Below are 22,754 nucleotides of genomic sequence, written 5' to 3'. Positions count from 1 at the left end.
CAACATTGCTCCCATGAACGCCCATCATGGAATTGTATCTTTTTTGTTAAAATGAAATTGAAGGATACTACATGAAGTTAGTTTTACAGTGCTTATATATTTATACAAATGTATATAGGTTTTCTACTTTTAGTTTTTTTAATCAACTCATTCTAAAAATTAATAATCTTGGCAGCATAATAATATCGTTTTATTTAATCTATTAAGTAACTAGAACTGGAAAGCGATAAAGTAGTAGGTACAGGGATAACCTTGCGCAATTGAAGTGTTTATCTGTAACAGTGCTGTAGGTTATCATCTCTTACCATAATAGAAGGAAATAATACATCTCTGACAAGAATGAGACTGAGAGATTATTGGTGAAGTTAATGCGTATTTTTATTTTTTACAACCGTAATATTGATAAATTAATTATCTAGCATGAATTCTGAAGAAAGTAGGTTGCGTACTTTTGCTAATTGGCCAGAAGATGCTGCAGTTGATCCTCGTAGAATTGCCAAAGCTGGTTTCTATTATATGGGTCAAGGTTTGGAAGTGCAATGTTTCAGCTGTGGAGGACGAATTGCTGAATGGAATTATGGCGATAAAGTTATGGCTAAACACATTTCTCTCGATCCCAGATGTCCATTTGTATTAAACCCAGTGAATTCAGGAAATGTACCTTTAGTAAACGCTTCTAGAAGGCACACATCCAATTCTCAAGATTTGTCAAATAACATTAGTCGCGACATCAGAACTACAGTTTCACCTTACAAGTCAGAAGAATCGAGAATGACAACGTTTGCTACGTGGCCTATTCCCAATGTCATAAATCCTGTAAAACTAGCCCAGTCAGGATTTTATTACACCCAAGTAGATGACAAGGTAGGAATTTATGTATGTTTTAAAAAAATGATGTAGCTAACTTTATGCAATTAAATTTTGTGTATTTGTAAACTATTTAGTATTGAAGATCGTCTTATTAGGTTCAATGTGCATTCTGTGATGGTTTGGTGGGCAATTGGGAATACGGCGATGAGCCTGATGTAGAACACCAAAGACATTTTCCAGCATGCACGTTTGTTAGTAATCGCCACGTACCAACATCTGGAGTAAGTGTTAGAGACACCAGAATAGAGGGTAAGTATCACTTGCACGTGAAGTTTTTGCCTCAAATTAGTTTATTAATTAACTTTCAAATTGTGCTTGGCATATAAATTTTTGCATTCCTTTACTCTCATAAGAAGTATTGTGATCTTTCCAAGTTTTTGTCATTAATATGTGATTTGAGATCCCTTCCACTTCTTTTATCCTGTTACCCTTCTTAGGAACTAAAGGTTAATTAAATTCATATACTCACACCGGATTGATGTGAGGTTTATTATTGATTTTGAACACTCATATTTCATTTATAAATATAATACAGAGTGTACACGGATTTTTATTTTTCTCCCTCCAAAAATTAATATATGAGTAAATTAATAATTTGATATCTGTGAAAAGTCGGTTACACAACTTCCCAGTTTTTCTGCATTTACACCCCTTTGTTCGGGGCATGGATCTATTAAAAATAAAAAATTTGCATATGGTCTTGAAGCTCAATAAATGCAAACTTTTTCAGTAATTGGGTGACTCCTTGATTCATTAATCATTGAAAAAATATAGTTGAAAATTTTAATAAAAATCGTAGTGAACGAATTTTTTAGACCTTCAAATAAAAATTCCATTGTTTATAAGAAACGTTTTGAGGTTCTGGGTTAATCATTTTTACTGGAAATTTAATGCTCATTCGTTTAGAATAAACAGATTTGTTGTAGAATAGAAAATAGAAAAGTTACGACCGTTTTTATAGAGAAAAACGTGAATATCGACGGAAAAGTTAAAAATGCAAATATCTTGGACACTATTGAGAATCGGGACCAGAGTGAATAGAATACTTTTTGTTGCGTTTGAGCTGCTGAATCAATTCCCGAAGTTTTGACCCTGTATATTTATTCATTTGATCTTACATGTTAATTAAATTTACAATATTCTAAAGCGTAATAACTAATTTAAATTAAAACAAAAACACATTTTTTAGCGACCAATCTTGAAAATTTGAAAGAATTAGGAGTCCTAGGTCACAGAGTTCCTACCAATCCAAAATATTCTACATTTGAATCTAGAGTGCGTACGTTTGCAAATTGGCCTTCCACAGTAAGTCAGAAACCGGAACAACTGGCTGAAGCAGGATTTTATTTCACAGGTTAGTTGATATACCTTTATTAAATATCATGACTTCATGATCAAAATCGTAAATTATGTACCACAGTTGCTTAGGGGTAGAGACGAGTCTCACTTAGCTAAGAAGTATTGTGCTATCGGGTTCGATTCCCGGTATGGCTTTGGATTTTTTTTAAATGGTAAATTAAATAAATTTAAAAGTAAAGTATGATTGCTAGTTGCCTCCGTCTAAGATACCTAATAAGCTAGTATGTATAAAGCCCGCATGAAAAAATGGGCACTTCTTTACTTTTTTTAAAAAACAAAGAAGCAAATAAACTAAAATATGTGAGCAGGTTTTATTGTTACACTCTTGATTTATTGATTTCTTTTCAATTTAAGTATTAAATTTTCAATTAAAGTTGGAATTTTGTTGATTTGAATCAATGTTTAATAGGAAACCGCGATAAAGTGCGCTGTTTTCACTGCGATGGAGGACTTCAACTTTGGGAAAAAGATGATGTTCCTTGGTTAGAACATGCTAAATGGTTTAGTGATTGCGGCTTCGTTTTACTAACTAAAGGTCAGGAATTCATAGAAGAAGCCATCAAAACATTTGCACCTACTATTAACAAAGTAAGTTTGTTTTTAACATGCTTTTTATAAAAAGTTCGTTTCTCAATGAAATTAATATTGGCGCAGCAATTATTAATAACAAATATTCCAAATCATCTTTAAAGGTGGATAAAAATTACTATATTTATTAAAAATTATGGTGCCACTATCTGCGAAATTCGTCAACAAATTGGAACTTCTTTTTTTGTCTTTTATCTGATTCCCGCCCTTGGCAAGTTAGCAATTTGGTGCCACGCATCCTTGTAGAGAATGGATTACTTCTTTAGTTTGTCTTAGTGCTCAGTAGGTGCTCTAGCAGTAAGCGCAATATATTAGTAAAGAAGGTAATCCATTCTACTTTCGTTACGCAGGGGGCAGGCGTCTGAGGAGTGAGCATGTAGGCAGTAGTGGCCGGTTTATGGACGAAAAGCGGTGGACAGATTTATGGGAATGAGAGCACCACTGCAATTCCCAATACATTCCTCTCAGTTGCATTTCCATATGAGAGTTTCAAGTGAGAATTCCTATAAAATCTTTTGCTAAGTTCATTGTTAGAGTTACTGCTGTAGGCGGAGAAGAACATACCCTTTGCCAGCGGGCCAGCCTTTTAATTTCATTGAATTCCAACATGCTTAAGATTTCCTGGAAAAAGATATTAAAGCCCTAGATAACAAGCCTAGACAGGTTTCCTCACCATGTACTGTTGTGAGCATTGTTGAGAGGTGATTACAGGTTGCCACCAGGGTACTAGACTACGAGAACACAATAAAAAAACTCCAATGATATAGAATTGTGAGAATCGCCTCACAGCTGCCAGAAATATATTCCCACGAAGTTGGAGCATGTAGCGCCCTCGAATAATGGTAATTAACAAGTCCATTATAAAGGCCTGTGCACTAGTGTCGAAGCTAATTGTCTTCTGGATTTCTTTCGAAAAAAAATTGTAATTTTCAGTTCAACATTTAAGCAAAACAACTTTCCTAGACTTGAGGCTAGTAGGTCCAATGAATAGAGTAAAAAGTTGTTAAAGATCTCGAAGTACACCTCTAGAGACTATGTTCTGTTTAACCGAAACTTCTTGAGCGTAAAACTGAAAAGAGTTTTAGGTTTTGGGAGATATGGCGCAGAGAAATAAATCTCTGACTCTCCCAGAATTTTAGAACATATAATGTCTCCTAATTTGAATGGTTCGACTTCTTTCTGGATTCCCATAGATTTTTTAGGGGCGTTTTCACTCCATTAGTATCTCTGTACTCAAAACAGCATTTCGTAAGAGATAGAGTTTCCCCAAACAGTTTTCATTTGCACATACTAGAACCTGAACCTCACTTCCGTATTCCATTATAGGGGAATGTACAATTGGTACACCTTAAGAGTTATCTCATTTTGATTCGGCCAGTCTTTCAACAACTTCTGTTGGCATATTTTTCAACATGGATATCAAAGTCATATGTTTGTTTACACTGTTGTACATTTCTTCTTGCCCAAAATCATTGCATTATATTTAATTATTCGAAATTTATCAGTAAAGATCTTTGGTTCTTTTGGAAAAATATTTTTAATTCTTTTCGTGTGCAATGAATTGATAATGAAAGAAAATTATTTAAAAAACAAAATACATTCTATATTTTGTATTAAAAATATGTACACCTTAATTTTTATATTTATTTAACATCACCATCATCTGAATCACTAGCGCCTGGAGCTTTTTCAGTGCACTCTGAATAGTGTTACATATCGTTACATAACACTGCCGTCGCTGCAAGTGAGATGTAAGAAGTTCCTAAGGAAGAAAATCTATAGGCTGGCAGTTGGGTGGAAGTCCAGTGCACTAAACAGTGATCCATTCATTTCCTTTAGATCTACATGTGTGCAATTAATACACTAAGTCTTTCAAAGAAAATGGATGGAGTTTTTTTTCTAATTTAAATACAACTCGTCCAAAGAAAGAAATCGATACATACGTTATCCATAATCTCTAAGGCATTTACAAATAAACAAACATAGAAAGCGCCCCTTTAAGGAAAAAGAACAAGGTGCTAATGGCCCAAGAAGTGTACTAGGTAAAAAATTGAAAAACAAGGAACAATAACAGTAAAAACCTGATCTAAACCTTACACAAAAGTTTTTCTAATTCCGAATAAATCAACTTAAGTTCTTCCAAAAACAAACTTTTCTTACCTTGTATTTCATTTTCACTAATCTAATTATCGTATTATCAGACTGTCAAAAATCAGTAGCAATTTTTTTTTTTTAAATCTACATTTTTCAGATTACTCCTTCATTCAAAAATCCTACTTAGAGTACAATTTTTAAAAAATATTAGAAAGAGAAAGCAGCTCTCACTATCAATCCATTCAATGGAATTTCTATCTATAAAACCTACTTACATATTCTAGTAAGATTTTAAACTGCCGATCTTAAATTTTTTTTTATTTTTTATTTTTATTTTTTAATGTTTAAGGCGCGTCAGCATCTAAGGTTATTGGCGCCCGGAGCTTTTTTCAGTGCACTGCCGGCCTCCGGACTGTGTTCTCTCGTTACAGACAACACTGTCCATCACCGGACAGTGAGCTGTGTAAGAAGCTCCTAGGAAGAGAAAATCTAAGGGTCAGCAGCTGGATTCGAACCCGGGACCTCTACGTGGGAGTCCAGTACGCAAACCGCATAGCTAATCCCTTCCCTGCCGATCTTAATATATATTTTCTTGACGAATGATGAATGCTTTTAAAGCTAAACCACTTTAATATCTTATCAAAGTAGTCCAATTAAATGCCAGCAGTAAAAGCGGACTGGAGTCATATCATTTTATCATTTGTGCAGCCACCCACCCATCCTTTGCCATGCTTTCGATATGACAGCCTAGCGGATAAATAACGTCGAAGAGAAGTATCTTTTTCAAGACTATAATTATAATTTTCTCAGTATCTCATTAACCAATTTGATGCACAAAAACGCCTTTTAAAAATGAACTGCGAACCTGTTCAGCGCAGCATTGTATCAACTTATAAAACAATTTTCCAATATTTCGAGATACATCATAAAGTGATCTTCCATCTTAAAAAAAGATTTTATCTTCATCCTGATACCATCTAAGAACGTCTGTAATGTGAAAGATATGGAAGACGATCGATCATTTACCTGACTTTCTTCAAATAAATTATCTAAAATATTTCTTGTAAAGAAAATAGGACGATGGTACATTTCCATACAAGTTATTTTATCGTAAAATTGACTGTTTTTCATGGTCCAAGATTTTGACTAATTTTCTTTTAAAACTGCTTACGATCCCTTACATCCTAAATGGATTCCACAGCAATAGTTGGAATAATCTGGTTGATGATGTAACTATCATCTTCATACAACTAGCGTGATAAGCAATTTGATGAATCAGTCTCAGAAGGCTGTCTCAATGTTTCATGGATTTAGTCTCAATGCTCAACCGTTTGGAGTTGAAGAAAATGAGTTTGAAGTTTGAGAAAGTAGTAGAAAAAGCCGTGTAAATGTTCTGCCAGTTTTGTTTTTCCCGTTTTTTGTACTTTGTATAATTCAGTATATTGTTTCTTACAATGTTAAGGTTGAAAAGGATTTAGATGCAAAAAATTTACCGACTTTACGCAGGGCCTATCCCGTTTCTGAAGAAGAATTGCAAGAACTTATGAACTCTCCTCCAGCTATGGTTTGTATGAACATTCATAAGTATCATAAAAAAAAAAAAAAATAACTTACGAAAATTAAGAAAAACTAAGTTAAACTTGTTTATAATGTTAAAATTGTTATTAAACAAAATCAAAATTTCAGGCTGCCCTTCAAGTTGGAATAGAAGCATCTCGCGTAAAATTAGCGATTAAGTTTAATAAAGAGGTTACTGGAGAACATTTTAACAATGCGGATGACTTAATCATAGCGGCTCTTGATATCCAGACGGAGGAAAACGCATCCTTAGATATGCAGGAGTCTTGGTAAAGTACTATTATAAAGACCTACAAGTAACAACAAACTCTTAAAAAATTATTCTTATAACTTGGAGTGTTTACGACAATTCAGACGATATAAGTTAATTAATAATGTAATAATAATAATAATAATAATAAACAATAAGGGAAGGGATTAGCTATGAGGTTAGCATACTGGACTCCCACGCGGAGGTCCCGGGTTCGAATCCAGCAGCTGACCCTTAGATTTTCTCTTCCTAGGAGCTTCTTACAGCTCACTGTCCGGTGATGGACAGTGTTGTCTGTAACGAGAGAACACTGTCCGGAGGCCGGCAGTGCACTGGAAAAAGCTCCGGGCGCTAATAACCTCAGCTGTTGATACGCCAAAAAAAAAAAAAAAAAAAAAAAAAAAATAGCAAATATAGAATGAACGTCTGATACTCCAATTCAAAGAAATTAATTGGTATTGCATTGGTAGTGCGTTTGACTTTCATGCGGTGGTTCGTGAATATACCTAGTTTGTTCCCTGTTCCGTCCATCGTCAGCATAAGCCATATGCTGAGTCAGTCTACTAAAAATGTGCCCCTCTGGGTTGGTTTTTATGCATAATATTGCATTTGTTAAATGTTCTACTTAATCCCTTGTTTCTTTAAAGAATCCGCTGTCTTGCTGATCCGATTTTACTACTCTAGGATTTCTCAAATTTAACTACAAATAGCAAAAAAAATATATTTTAATCATTAGGGTTTTAATTGTAATTCAAAGATTATTTTATTTTTTAAATTTTATTTAATTCTAATGTTGAAAATAATGTTAATACTATGTTGTAGGTCAACTCCACCTATGTCACCAGCATTTAGATCACGTTGTATCAATCCTAGAAGTGCTGTCACACCCTCAACTTCAGACGATTCTGATGATGAATACGAAGAAGAGAACTCGTAAGTATATTTTGATGTACCATTTTAATTTGTATTTTTATGTAAGTTGATAAAAAAAATTAAAATTGACAGTCTAATTTTCCATGGAAGTTAAAATTTTCTTGTAGCTACTTTTTGTTTTTTTACAGTTGAATCGCTATTTTCTGCTATTTGCATTTTCTCTAGACAAAATATGTTATGATTATGAATATGTTATGATTCTCGCTTATTCTTTCTTGTGAGGTTCTTTTTCTCACTTCGTCTCCTCCTACATTTCTTCTCTATTATCTGTCCTCTTTTTCTGGCTCATGATAGACAACGTTCTTTCTGCTTCTTAAGGTTTGGCGTATATCAGAGAAGGCCGCCATTTCTTCTGTAAATGACTCTTTAGTTTTGAAACCTCTCTAAGTCTTCTGCATTTTCTTTATTCCATTTATTCTTTGATTCTTTTTTTTTTTTTCTTGCTGAATTTTTTTAAACTTATTACTTCATTCTTCATCACTGTAGTGGAAATTTGTATAGCCGTTGGTCCTTTCTTTTCCACTAATGATACGACTTATACAGGTCTTATGTGTTCTATGAGATTATATAATGGCTCCTCTATGTTTTACAGCATCTAGCTTCGTTCTTCGTTTAACAGCTGTCAAAATGTGATTCCTTATTTACTTTCATATATCTCGTGTGCGTGTGTGTATTTTTGTGTGATTATATTGTAGCAGCGTCCATCCTAGAACCATTTGCAACTTTGTAGAAAATCTGAATATAAAAGCTACAGGGTTTATGAGCTAAATTTCCAAATTTTTCGTTCCTGGAGAATCTTGTTCTTCGCTCGATATTATTTCAAAAATCTGGTGGGAAACATTAGATTTTATGAGACTTGATACTGTCTAGCCAAGTAATTTGTTTTCTTTATCATCTCAAAAACCTCAGACGCTTCTCCGAGTGCCCAACACGTTTTTACCAAAAACCACTTCATCAAAGAAAGTTTTACGAAATTTAATCAGATTTCTAACCTGTCACTCTTTGCTTTTAATAATTGATACAACATATACAATTATATCGCCTCTATTTATGAATTTTTTTCTATCATTATTTAGGTTTTCCATTTAGAAACTGTTTTTTAAGATAAATTTAGAAGTTGAGTAAATTTTAAATGTAACAAAAATATGCCTGAACTTCACTTTTTTGCTAATCACTTTTATTATTTAGATTATTTATTTATTTTTATTTTTTGCTTTGTTTTCTTTATTATGTGTACATCAAGAACATGATTACAAAACTTTTTATTATAGATCGAACGTTGAGATTCCGCAAAAACCTGTGCATTTGGAAAAAACAAAAAATATTCTGGCCAAATTGGGAATGGAAAAATCTTCTAGTGAGTATATTAATGTTCTTCTTTTTATTATAACTATTATTTTGTGCCTCGATGGCAGTTGGTTAGAAGCGAGGCCCGCAAAGCTAAAATGTGTGGTGGTACTGGGTTCCATATCCGGTCAGGGCCTTGGATTCTATTCAGTGCTTAAAATGTATGAGAAGTTTATAGTAAAGGCTGCTTGCTAATCGCCTCCGTTCATGACATCTTATTCGGTAATTGAACGTAATGCTCGCCTTTTAAAATAAGCATTACTTTACTTTATTTGTAACTATTATTAATATTAAGTGAATAATTAAGTAAATAATATACATTTTTAGTAATAATTTAATAATTAATAATATACTTAATATATTAGTAAATAATATCTCTTAGATTAATTTTATGTTCTGTGTCGCAGTGTCACTAGAAGAAGAAAATAGAAGATTAAAAGAAGCTCGCCTTTGTAAAATATGTATGGATAGTGAAGTTGAAATAGTGTTACTTCCTTGTGGACACTTAGTGACTTGTATAAATTGTTCTCATAGTTTAGCTGATTGCCCTCTTTGTCGTCAAGCTATAAGAGCAACAGTGCGGACATTCCTCTCTTGATTGTAACCTTTTGTGATATAGATATAATATATTATTCTGATATTTAACATATTCAATCCAAATATTTAAATCTTAAAATTTTTTAGATAAATTCTAAGAGTTCGTTATTCTACTATATTTTTTTCTTCGCTAGCTGTATGCTTAATATTTTCTATGTCTATGCAATAGCTTATAATAATTAGAAATATAAAAGATGTTTATAAAGTGATTCATTTTGCTCTGACGAGGCGCCACAATAGCTGAGTGGTTAGAGGCGCTGGCGGTGACTGCAACTACTGGTAACGGGTTCTTTTTATGATCATGGCTTTGAATTTTATTTATTTCATAATATGAAAAGAAATTTGATAGATGAACGATAAGCAACTGCCTCTGACCACGACATCTGGTTGGTAATTGGACATAAAGCTTGCCTGAAATAATAGGCTTTAATTTGTTAATTTTATTTTTAGTTTTACGCCAACGTATAAGAAGATAATTATACTAGATTTCCTTCAGTTTCCAGTGCTCCTTAAGAATTGTAAACCACTCTCAATTTTCTTGTTTCAAACATTGAATTCCTATTAAACTTTATTTTGAATTATTTGAAATGTGGTTGTTGACAAGTAGAGAATGTCATCTTCAATCTTGTTAATGCATAGACCAATTTGCATGGAAGGTTAATAATGAAAGGTTAGAAGACTAATTTCCAGGATAACTGCTTAGTGAAAAAGTTTAACTTCTGTTTGGAGAGTGTAAAAATATCATTTTGAGCTTAGTACAGTTTCAAGATACTTTTGTTCTATACAAGTTACAATGATATATGCTTCATTGTTTACTTAATAAAACGCACTGTAGTTGGCACTCATCCAACTATAAAGGCTGCGAAACCTATTGGGAGCTACTGCGCCAAATGAATGTAAACACTAGCACTGATAAACGCCCTCAATCATCATCTTTTCAAGACAACTGGTCACTATTTCGCAGAGGCGTGCTTCGTTGAGCTACTCTTGCGCCATCTGCATCTTACATCCCACAATCTTCAAACATCTCCCTCCACTATCATTTTCTTCAATTCTTTCTCAGTGATTTTAAATCTGTCAAACTCTCACCACGTTAGTCAGTGAGCTGCTTCCTGAAAGGTAACGATGAACTCTTCTTCTTGGAGTTTTCTTAAAATTCTTCTATGGAGCGCCAGTGGCCTAATGTACTGGTGGAATAAAAGTGATCCATAATTTTTTGTAAATATGTAATTTACACTCTCTCTTCTAACAGATTGAAATTCGTTTTGAAAGCGATGTTATTCCGCTAATTACTCTCACCTCCTACTACTTACTTATCTCATTCATTATCTATCGCCTTCATAATTCTCATTCCTTATTACTTGAAAATATCCCGGAGGGTTGTCAGTGGACACACTTGCACTCATCTTTTCCCCTTATCACATTTACTAGTTAGATGCTAATTTTGCAGTTGTAAATTTTTCAAAATAAAAACAAAATAAAGTAATAAACAAATTTGGTATTGTTGAAAGGTAAAGTACAGATTTAGATTTATCTAAATGCTTTGGAGCATATATCACACTTTTAAATCTAAATACCTAAGACAACTTAGTAGCTTTTAGAATGTTGGGAAATTTGATTAAAAAATGTAGATATGCTTAAAACCTCTTTAGGGGATTAATCGCTGTTGCTGCAGTTTGCGCTAATGTGAATGAGAAAGCATTTATTTTAGTAAATGAATAACAAAACAAAGCCCACCTTTATTGACAAGGCTCCGCACTACCTTGCTGGGCAAGATGTTTTGAACGTTCTATGTGACGTCCCAGCTCGAGCAGCAACGGAAAAGAGATAAGAGAAAATGATTGAGGACGTCGATGTGCCCGTTTTAAAAAAATAATAAATTTGACCTTTACGGTTGTTGAGAATGCCAGACCTTCTGCGAGGGAATCGTTTTATATCTGCATTGAAAGAATTCTCTACTAACAAACTTGTGTTTTTTAAAATACTAATATTAACTTGAACAATATTTCTACTATTTCAGGTTTATGAACCGATAATAAACTTTAAATGAATTTCTGAGACGAAGCTATGTTTGACTGTAGAAAGGATATCCGGCTAGTTATCTTTACTTATCCCTTCGTTATCCCTAAGGAGATCAAAAAAGAAAAACGGTAATTATGTTTAGTCTCCTTTATCTGAATAGATTGTGTTGTTTTATAAGTCAGCTGATTAATTTATTTACTTATCGTTAGTTAATAAAAGCTATCGCCTTAGGCTGGAAACATAGTGGAGCGGCGAGCAAAGCGGCGATGATAGCGAAGAGCGAAGCGGCGAAATCAAACACAAGTTACCATATGGGACCGCGCGTAGTGGCGAGCAAAGCGAAGATAGAGCAACTCTATCTACTTCTAGTTTTTGTTTTTGCCGCTTTGCTCTTCGCTATCATCGCCGCTTTGCTCGCCGCTCCACTATGTTTCCAGCCTTAGAAAGTATTTAAGAGCTAACAGTGATAAGGGGCACAAAACTGAGACTATACAAAACTTTTAGTCTATTTTGGCACGGAAAATGTTATTTCATGTGAAAAATAAATTCAAATGAACATTTTAAGAAGTTCTGTTTTTCACTAGGGTTTTGCTAGTATTTTTGTGAATATAATAGTGTATTCTCTTAATGGTTATTTAATTCGCAAGAAGCAAAGTAACGTGAATTTTCGATATTTTTTTTTTCTCTTTATGAGTCCTTTATACGGATGTAGTGGAGAAACTCTAACAGGACATCAAAAATTCAGTTTTTAGTTAAAAATTTTTTGTTAATTTAACAAATTTTTGTAATAAGGTAATTTTTTTTTTCTTTTTTTGGCGCATCGACTGCTGAGGTCATTAGCGCCCCTCATCATTTTAATCTTCTCTCTTCTTTTAGCCACTCGAGCTAGGTCGGCACGCGGTTCCTTCGGGCTTCCACATACTGCACCTTGCCCAGCAAGGTAGAATAAGGTATTATTATTGTACTTAAGGCGCATCAACATCTGAGGTTATTGGCGCCCGGAGCTTTTTTTTAATGCACTACCGGCCTCTGGACAGTGTTTTGTGTAACAGAAATCACTGTCCTTAACCGGGCTGAGAGCTGTAAGAAGCTCGTAGGAAGAGAAAATCTAAGGGCTAATTGCTGGATTTGAATCCGTGATCTCCACGTTGGAATCCTGTATTTACTAACTCATCAGCTAATCCGTTCCTTAAGTTGAAGGGTTGAAGATGAAATTATTATATTTTTACTTTTATTAAGCCATTACTATTATTATTATTAGTTTGAGATGTTTCATTCTTACATCCATAAACTGTGGCCATTTTCTAGTACCTACTTTTTCTGGATTTTACTTCTTTTGTGGCTTTCTTTTAGGAGTCCTCAAAACTGTTTTCTGTGTTTCGGTTTCGATATCAAAAATTATACATTTTCCTTACAGGTAATTAGAGAAAATTATAATTGAAAACATTACAGCGCAATGTCATCTAATTGTTGATGCCCGGAGCTTTTTTATGTATATTACCTGAAAGCTCAGTTTTCTTTGTAACGAGCATCACCTTCCACCACCGGAATAGAGCCGCAGGCAAGAGGAAATCTAAAAGCAGGCTGCAGCTCCACTCCAACCAGGCTTCTGCTTGGTTTTCCAATGAACCACTATGTCACGTATTATTAGTAACAGTAAAAATTTATGGCCTTAAAAACGTAGTAAAATAATTAAAACATTGGGTAAAGATTAATTTGTTTTTATGTTTGCTTGTTCTCAAAACTCTAATAAGTTCGGCCTACACTAATTAATATGACAAGTTATGGTTACAAAATAGTCATCTCTCTTACACTACATGCTTGATGTAGTGTAGTTTTTCAAAAATTAGTGCCTTTTTTACTACTACTACTTTGTGCATTGTTCTTACTAATCTAAGATTGTCCCGCATTGAGGATGCAATCACATATTTAATATAGGCATCACATGATTCATTTGGTTTCATTCTGCCTGTTCTCGCGTTTTGCTTCACTTCTTTTGTGTATATTGAAAAGTAGATGTTACGACTCTCTAAACGTATTCGATGGACTAAATTCTAATGGTGACATCTATTGTGGAAAGTAAAAAATGAGCTATGGCAAGGAAAGTCCTAGAGATGTAGCCATTGCTAACATTGCCAGTATTCAATATAGAACATATATATATTTTTTTTTTTCATATTTAAAAACAGAATATAAAAGAGTGAATATTTTGTGCCTACAACAAAAAGTAAAATAATCACCTATTATTTCAGGAGGGGCCCAACGTCCAGCTACCAAAGACATTAGTTTATTAAGTATAAGAGATATTGCGTTAAGTGGAACGTAATATAAAAGTTATCGAGTATTTATTTGTAATAAAATAATCGCAAAATAGTTGAACAAATATATATTTGCCTGCCTAACTAAATTGATTTAAGAATTACCCTTAAATATGTATAGTTCTTATGAAAAAAACATATTTGAAATTTGCAGTGTAATAAAATTATAACAGCTAAATCCTCAACTAGTTTAATTTCTTCAAATCCCAGTGGCTAACGATTCCTGCCTCCCACACTTCTCTTCTACAACAAGCTCTATTGCTTTCTCTTCTTATGTAGATATTACGAAGGGCATTTTATTCCCAATTTTAAATTCCCATTCTCTTTGTTAAGATTTTATTCTGTTCGTTTCCTTAGTATTTTGAAAAACAACGACTTGGTGATGATTCAACTCAACACTCCAAAATAAAACTGCATGAAGACTGGTCGTTTGGGCAATGTGGTCTGTTGGGCCAGGTCTTACTTGTCCAGTTTGAGTGTTTTTCACCGCGAGGCAAGACCGGGATAGGCACCACTCACTCCCCTTCTTTTGACTCGCCGGACTGTGCACAGAACTGTCTGACAACTCACTGAACTAATAACATTTTCGAATCATAGCTATGTTACATGATTCAAGTCATGACGAAGTGCCTGCCTTAAAAACTAATCTTAAACTTTTATACTGAACATTGTGTATTAAATTATTTCCAACATTCTAGTTTCCTTACTAATTCCTCTTACATTGTTACAAAATACGGCTTATTAATTGCAGTTTGCTACAAACACGTATCCGAAAAAAGTTATATTTAAATGCTTTCTTGAGATGAATTTAAAGTACAAGAAAATTGTTGTTTGAAAAATTCAAAGTGGAAGGAATTAGTGTCAGACCATCGAATCTTGATGGCTCTTCTTTTGGGCCCCTAAAACAAACTATCCAGTGATAAACAATGATTTCTGCAATACTCACGAAAGAACCTTGCAGGAGGCTGGGAAGCACTGCTCTGACGTTGGGTGCATATTCATCTTAAATTAATATATATTTATAAATAAATTTGTGATCGGTACGGCCCATGCTAGACCATTTTTAATGAAACTTTTCTCTTGGCAGTCTGCTTCTTGCTCTTGTTGCATCCCATCCGTCTCAAATCCTCCTCCACTTAGTCCACTTATCTAAGACAAGGAGAACCTCAGGGGCTTCACTCCCCGAGATATCTTTCGTACGCCCGTCTCAGACAACAATCTCTCTGTATGCGATGCTGGTAATTTAACTTATAAATAAGAAAAAACTGCAAACTGACTTAATTTGATTTGACCCAAAACGTGTGGCTCTTAATTTCGTCAAATTTAGGAATACATATGTAGGTTGAAGGAAATATTTGGGTGACAAATCATGTGAATAAATAATTATTCCATCAATTCGTACTTCAAATTTCTCTTTTCTAAGTACCCAAGAACCTTAATGGGCAAGTGCATATATGTAATATTAAGATACAATAAATCATGCAATTCCCATTAAGAAAAATGTTAGTTTTGTACTTTTAAAACTAAAAGATTTTTATTAAGTTGCAATAAAAATATGTGGTTAGATTTTGGAAATATCTTTTCATTTATCTCAAATTTCCTATTACATTAAAGATGAATTCTACACAGTAACACTTTTTGATGGGGGATTTTTTTTTTTTTTTTTTAATTAATATGAAGACATTCAAAAGATATTTTGTATTGTGTTGATTTTTTCAATCGTAAACAAAAATTGGTGCTATACGACAAACCAAATTATATGTAAATTAACGTTCCCTTATCATCTGTAACTTGCATATGTCAAAACTATTTCAAGTGTACTGCAGAGGTACAGAAGATAATCAGGGCATTAAAAAAAAAAAATTCAGATTGCATTGTAGACAAAAAATTTAAAGGGTAAAGAAAAAAATAAAGTAATACGTTCACACTAAATTATATATTATTCAAATACTTTTAAATATATGTAGGAATATACATATTTCATTAATCTGAAAACGGCTGTAAAACTGACAATTTTCCGTCATATCAGAAGAGAACTTTGGGGTAAGTTAAGATACGCAATTAATAACTTGTTGAATTTGTATAATATGATATTCGAAGATGAGACTCTTCAGTTTATATCCCATATCTTTATTCAGTAAATCAATTTTGAAGTGAACCCAACCTTACTAAAAAAAATAAGCTCTAATTTGGTCCGACGGACAGGGCTCATGTTGTGCCGCTGTGCTTCAGATTCTTTACATTCCATTTCTACCATACCATTAAAATAATCTTCCATTCATATCGAAAATGTTCCCACGATCTGGCGCATTCTGCCGGACAAAACAGCAACGCTAGCAGGAATGTCGATTGTAGACAGACCAGAGGTGTTGAGTGTTGACCTCCACAAGCATTTTATACGTCGTTTTATTGTCCGATATTTTTTTAATATTTTAAGAAAAACATTTAAAAAATATCCTCGGTATAGTGGTTGCTTCTGTTTATTATAATTTAGTGTTCTTATTTGTGAAGCTTTTTCCTTTGTGAATTAATGGTGAGTAATCTTCACACAACATTACTTGTAAAGATGTTAGCACTGGTCTGTTGTAATATGGCCACAGTATCTTGTTCCACTTACTTAATTAGCGAAGTAGTTCTTAAATTTTAGATTAATTTTATAAATGTGATTTTTTCCCCTGCTTTTCTGAAATTAATTCGTTTTAAAATACGAGTGCAGTACTTTTTTGTATCCCTCAATAATGAACACCAATATGGCTGGCAATCTTTAACAATTTTAACTACCAGCTTTCTCTTGCTATTGCCTCACACTGTTCCCAGCTAGTTTTATTGTTTTGTAAGTGCCTAAACTAATTTTTACATAATTCACGATACAGTTACTTCTTAAGTACATAGATTGATGCTGAAATTTAACTAAATAGTAGCTTTTCATTCGCATATTCAGCCTTAAATGGCTACCTCCTTATTTTGGATGTTAATTTTTCATCTTTTACTGAATATCTATAACTGTTTTTTTACGACTTCATTGGGAATAGCGATTCTGTAGTTCATTAAATTAACAAATTAAAATTGTTATGCCCAAAAATGATAAATTTTCAAGTTGAAATTCAAAGAAGCTTTAAGATATAGGTTTTAAAAATCCTTTTTTTCTAAATTTAATTCTACGTTTATAAAACAATCCCAAATATTAAAGAATATTTTGAAATATCCTTCGTTTAAACATACTAAACACCTTATATGTTAAGAATTCTGGTTCTGAGAATCGTGCTTAAAGACCTCCCATGACTAAATAGCGGTGGGGGATCTTGACGTCATTGAGTGTAACTAGAAAGCAAAAACCACTGATACGAAAAGAACTGATAAGTAAAATTGGATGGAATGGTGTAAAAAGTTTTTAGTAAATTATGTGAACTAAGGTTATAAATTTAGAGCAGTATTATATTATGAAAGTTTTTTTTTTTTTTTTCAACTCACTCCAATTTAACCAGGTATTTCAATTACCCATAAAAATAACGAACATAAGACTATTCAGCAAAATCCGCTTTTTAATAATGTGAGAATTTATAATCGGTAGGAAGTAGTTAGAATTACTCTCTTGTTTTACTTGTCAGAATCTTTCCGATGACAATAATTATATTTATATATAATGGTTTGTTTAAAAATTCAAGGCTCCCTATTTTCGTAATCTCGCCTTCTTATCGAGTTTTTACTTAATACGCCCAGATCCAATGTTTAATTATTTCTAAGGATGTTTTTATAGAGTAATTGGTAAATACGTGATGAATTAATATATTAGAACAAAGAATCTTGAAATGTCAGTTTGGAGAGAACCCGTAAAAGTAATGAACTGAGATATGGATTCACAAATCCAGGGGAAATACCGTGTTGCGAACACCTAGTATCTCCTATGTTACAGTAAAATATTAACTATTAATATAGATAAGAAATTGTATGAGCTGTTTTGTAGGAAATAGTGAAAAAAATTATTAGAGAAACATTTTATGGATCTCATGATGGGTAACAAAAAAAATTGTTTTGACATTATGTTTAGTTGAGTTGATTGAAACCAATACGAACAATGATTAATCACTAATTTTCACGAAAAAATAGGATAAAACATTATCCTTATTTAGTTAAAGATTGATCAAAATAATTGAAGTTACAGTAGAAAGAAGCTTGCAAAACTTATGACTTGCAAAACAGCATAGCACACTTGTAGCTATGAAGTTACATCGTTGAATAAATTCATAAGAATATTTATAACTATATATATAATGTATTTACAATATTTATTTGTACCACATTCATTGATGTTACATTTCATTTTAGCTTTAATATAAAATTTTTATTTTTGCTTTAGATCTGAAAAGTTCAGAAATTGTTCCTGATCATAATTGAATCAAATATAGGTTATATTTGTATCGGCTCACTTTTTAAAAAATTATAGTGTTGAACATAATGAACCTGAATGCAGTAATTAGTGTTAAGAAACAGAAACTTTTGTTAGTGTGTCGAATATACTTATGTGTATATCAATTTTTCGGCACGAACTGGATTAATATTAGTTTCTGATAGAATCCGAAACTGGACAGATGTAAAAAAAGAAGGTTGCTGACAAAATCGACTAATATTTTTGTTTTATTTAAAACTAATGCAATTAATTTTTTTTTAGATGCCACCTCTTCCTAATGGGTCAATGAAAAAATCATCAGTGTCTCTAATGACTTCAACTATCAATCAACGCCCTGATCAGAGCAGAAGTGAGTCTTTTATGTCCCAGCAGTGGCATGGAGTTCAAAATATTAATCTATACAAGGAATCTGAAAGGTTAAAAACATTTGACCAATGGCCCGTAGAATTTATGCCTCGCCATAAAATGGCAGAAGCAGGTTTTTATTATTTAAAGAAAGATGACATTGTACGTTGCGTTTTTTGTGGCGTTGAAATTGGAAAATGGGTACCTGGCGATGATCCAATGGTTGATCATATGAAGTGGTCTCCTCAATGTAGATTCGTACGAAAATTGCCTGTTGGAAATGTTCCATTAAGTGATGACCAAGAATCAGGTATTTGTGCTAAATGTAATAATTTCATTTAAATTAAACTTGGTATATTTATTTTGAATAAACATTTATGTATTTAAATTTCTTAATCAATCTTTTGGACCTTAGTTATACGCTATTATATTTAACAAACATTTCATCTTGTAACATATTTTATCTTTGTAGGGATGGATACTTGTGGTCCAAGTGGTATCAGAATGACTCATAACATTATTGGAGAAACTAGCCTCCTTGAATCTCATAGTGGATTTCAGAAAAGTAGGCCACCTTCCTTTCCCCAGTTTGCCACACAAGATTCAAGATTGAGGTCATACGCAACGTGGCCGGTCTCATTAAAACTCAAACCACACATTTTGAGTGATGCTGGCTTTTTTTATACAGGTATAATTTAACTTTAATTCATCAAGAGCTCTTAGCCTTGAAAAACCGTTTATATTTTAATCATCAGCCAGCTTTGAGAGTTCTCCCATTTCCATGATGTGTCATTCTTGCTGGATAATATTTCAAAAATAAATTAATATTTATATACAAATGAAAAATAAGTGCTTCTTAAATAAATGTTGCGTTAAAGCTTTAAAGAATAACTCAAACGGTGTGATAATAAAAAAAAATGAGGTTAAAATTATGATTATTGTGGTAATAAATAGTATTAAATGGTAGATGAAATGAATTTCATTCAGTAGAAACTAATTATTTTTTATTATTTTTTTATTTGTCTAAAGTAAATGCATTCTTATGACAAGGAGTACAAGCTCGAATAGAAATTACATAAAAAATTCAAAGAGAACTTACATTAAAAGATTAATAATATTATAGAAAGTAATGAAAAGTATAAAATAAAAAATATATATATATGAATAAAAAAATAATAATAATATTTATTGGAAAACTTTAAATTAACTTATTTATCTCCTTTGGAAGCACAAATTATTATATATACTAAACCAAAAAATTAAATAAATAAAATACTTAAAGTAAAACTATAAATGGCAAATATCCGGAGAGAATACAGAGACCTTGCGCGGTGGCAATTTCGTAACCAATGAAGGCCTCCTGAGGTGCTAGTTGTAACTAACAAGAATGATTTATTTTCTTTTTTTATTTCTCATTATCTTAAATATTTTAGGCAAAGGAGATCAAACGATATGTTACCATTGTGGAGGAGGACTTAAAGATTGGGAAGAAACAGATGAACCATGGGTTGAACATGCAAGGTGGTTCTGTAAATGTCCTTATGTTCTTTTAGTCAAAGGCAAGGAATTTGTAGATGATGTTTGTGGGCAGAAAGCACTTGAGGTAAGTCAACATGACCAGAAATTGTTAAGTAATTTTTTTTAAGTTTTATTGAAAAGAACTTGTGGTTTAGTTTGTTTACTTATAAAAATTTACTTTGTTTAGGATATAAAACTGAATGGAGGCTTCAGTTTGGGGAGTAGCAGTACTGGCGATATACCAAGGGCGACCACACATTCGCAAACTAAAATAAAGTAAGACTTCGTCTAATTCTCTCTTTTTTATAAAATCACTTAATAAGGAATTACTACAGAAAAAATTCGATTGTCTTAGCGCAGTTACTTTATAAAACTGTTCACCATTTTACCAAACTTAATCGGTACTTTTATGTACAGAATAAAACCAAAAACTGTTTTTTTTTTTTTTTTTTTCATAAGCATCCGAAGTCGCCTCATTTAACAGGTCGATCGCCCATTCCAGGCTTCCTCCTATTTAGTATCGTACTAAAGACTTTAAAAGTTATTCTCTGAGGAATTCAAAGGACCCTACCCAAAATCTCTTCCTATATCAGAGTGTAGTGCTTACTTCTATCGATTCGAATGTAAACAATTCGATTGCATCGACTCGAATATAACCAATTATGAATATTGTTAATTGCATTGAGAAGTATGAGTGACTTCACTTTAATTGAGGATACAAAGTATAGGTTCAAAACCTGTATTGTTCTTTCAGAGCCATTTGAAAAAGTTCTAGCTGCCCACAAATAAGGTGAGGTGGTAGAATTGACCTTACATGCGTGAATGCGATAAAGTCATTGGGATTGCTAGCGTGCCCTAATAAAGAGGCTGACCTGTTTAGGGTTTATCATAATCTTTGTATAACATAATCTTATTTATTGTGTCTATATTTGAAAGTATATATTTTGTTATTGACTTAATTATAATGGTAAAATGATTTTAGGAATGAAGAAGAACATTCAGAAGGAGAAGAATCAACGTCGAGTGGAGTTCATAGTATCGGTTCCAGTAATAGCGAGCCATTGAACGATGGAAGGTTATGTAAAATATGTTATACAGAAGAAATGGGTGTTGTATTTTTACCATGTGGGCATATAGTTGCGTGTGTCAAGTGCGCTAGTTCATTGACTACATGTGCTGTTTGTCGTAAAACTGTAACAGGTACATTTCGTGCCTTTCTATCATAAATAAAAATAAAGACGATAAAAAAAAACAACAAAATGTAAAACCATACTTTTGGTGGGTGGTCATCTAGTCAAACATCATGTTTGTTCCAGCATATTAATCATGACAGGTGATATAAATTTATAAATTTGTAATTATATCTTTCAGTTTTTTATTTTTATTTTCTTTTATCATTTTAATGTAAATAAGTTAGAAGAAAACTCTCGCACTTCAGATGACACTCATTTCGTGTAAATCTTCATTCTTCTTAGTTATGACTATCAAATGTAATTTTCTAGAAGACGGCAGTCGAACACTTTATTTTATCTAAATATCTTACTGGAACAAGAAAATAAGAAATGTTACACAAAGCCACGTTTTAATCTTTTTCGCAGTTCAATGGCTCAGCTCTTTTTTGCAGCGCATTCATGTGCAATAAAAATAAGTAGCGTCATTCACAAAAACTTTATCTCAGCTTATAAACTATATCTCATTTTACGTTTTAGATATTGAGAAAAGAGAATTCACTTTCGGGAATAGTAGAAAAAGATGGTTTCCTGCTCTGATTTGTTTGTGTATTTCATTATTATGTTTATGTATGTGTTATTATTATATATATTATTTATTAACAATCTTAAGAATAGTAGGTGCAATGGTTTTTTTAAAATGCATGTAAGACTCTGTGAAAACGTGCTGACCATTGAGTATTCAAGTGCCCTCTCAGTATCATTGCTTTTCATCAAATGAAGATGAATTAGTGTGCAAAGTGATGAGACGGAATGCCAAAGTAGGGAAAAACAAAATTATACAAAAAACGATTTATTTGCATTAATATATCATGAATACGTATTGTTCTATGTATGTAATTTTATTTCTAATCTTATTTTCTTGAACTTTTTTTGGGGATAATTTATTAATACTATTTTTACTACACTAAAGTGCCAGTAAAAATTTTATTTTATTGAAGATGTCTTCTTTAAGAATAGGACGCACTATCAGTCTTCGATGGTACGACTGTCTGAAGGATGGTACGGATGTACTCTAAAGGTTGATATAAGAGTATAATAATACTATCATCACGATTTCACTCGACTAAAATGTAGGTCGATAAAATTATGCTTAGACGGTGCACAATTTTGAAGCGCGCAAGCTACGGGACAAAGAGGGAGGTAAATCAATGATGTTCAGAAATTCTGATGTGCAGCATAGTTTTATTTGTTGTTGGAAATTTAAATTTAAGGTACACGCGCATTCTCCTGGAATGATGATCGATTAACCGTGTCTTTGTAGTTGCTTTGGGGCTGGTTCTTATGTTGAATCTATC

At 32.7% G+C, this 22,754-nt stretch overlaps 1 protein-coding gene across 1 annotated transcript; it reads left to right on the top strand.

The window, feature by feature from the left end:
- Window positions 1-62: 62 nt before the first annotated feature.
- Window positions 63-21,487, top strand: LOC141448566 (death-associated inhibitor of apoptosis 2-like). The gene is made up of 14 exons (XM_074117000.1): window positions 63-864; window positions 966-1,119; window positions 2,060-2,224; window positions 2,639-2,817; window positions 6,374-6,475; window positions 6,598-6,758; window positions 7,562-7,672; window positions 8,944-9,029; window positions 9,427-9,614; window positions 18,626-19,019; window positions 19,182-19,397; window positions 20,143-20,312; window positions 20,415-20,503; window positions 21,210-21,487. The coding sequence occupies exons 1-14, from the start codon at window positions 421-423 to the stop codon at window positions 21,451-21,453; spliced, it is 2,703 nt and encodes a 900-aa protein (XP_073973101.1). The 5' UTR covers window positions 63-420; the 3' UTR covers window positions 21,454-21,487.
- Window positions 21,488-22,754: the final 1,267 nt, after the last annotated feature.

Source organism: Rhodnius prolixus, unplaced genomic scaffold (assembly GCF_049639745.1).
Source record: "Rhodnius prolixus isolate KJV_2025 unplaced genomic scaffold, Rpr scaffold_1, whole genome shotgun sequence".
Taxonomy (NCBI): domain Eukaryota; kingdom Metazoa; phylum Arthropoda; class Insecta; order Hemiptera; family Reduviidae; genus Rhodnius; species Rhodnius prolixus.
Note: the sequence above shows the minus strand (reverse complement) of the source record. Positions and strands in the feature narration are given on the sequence as shown.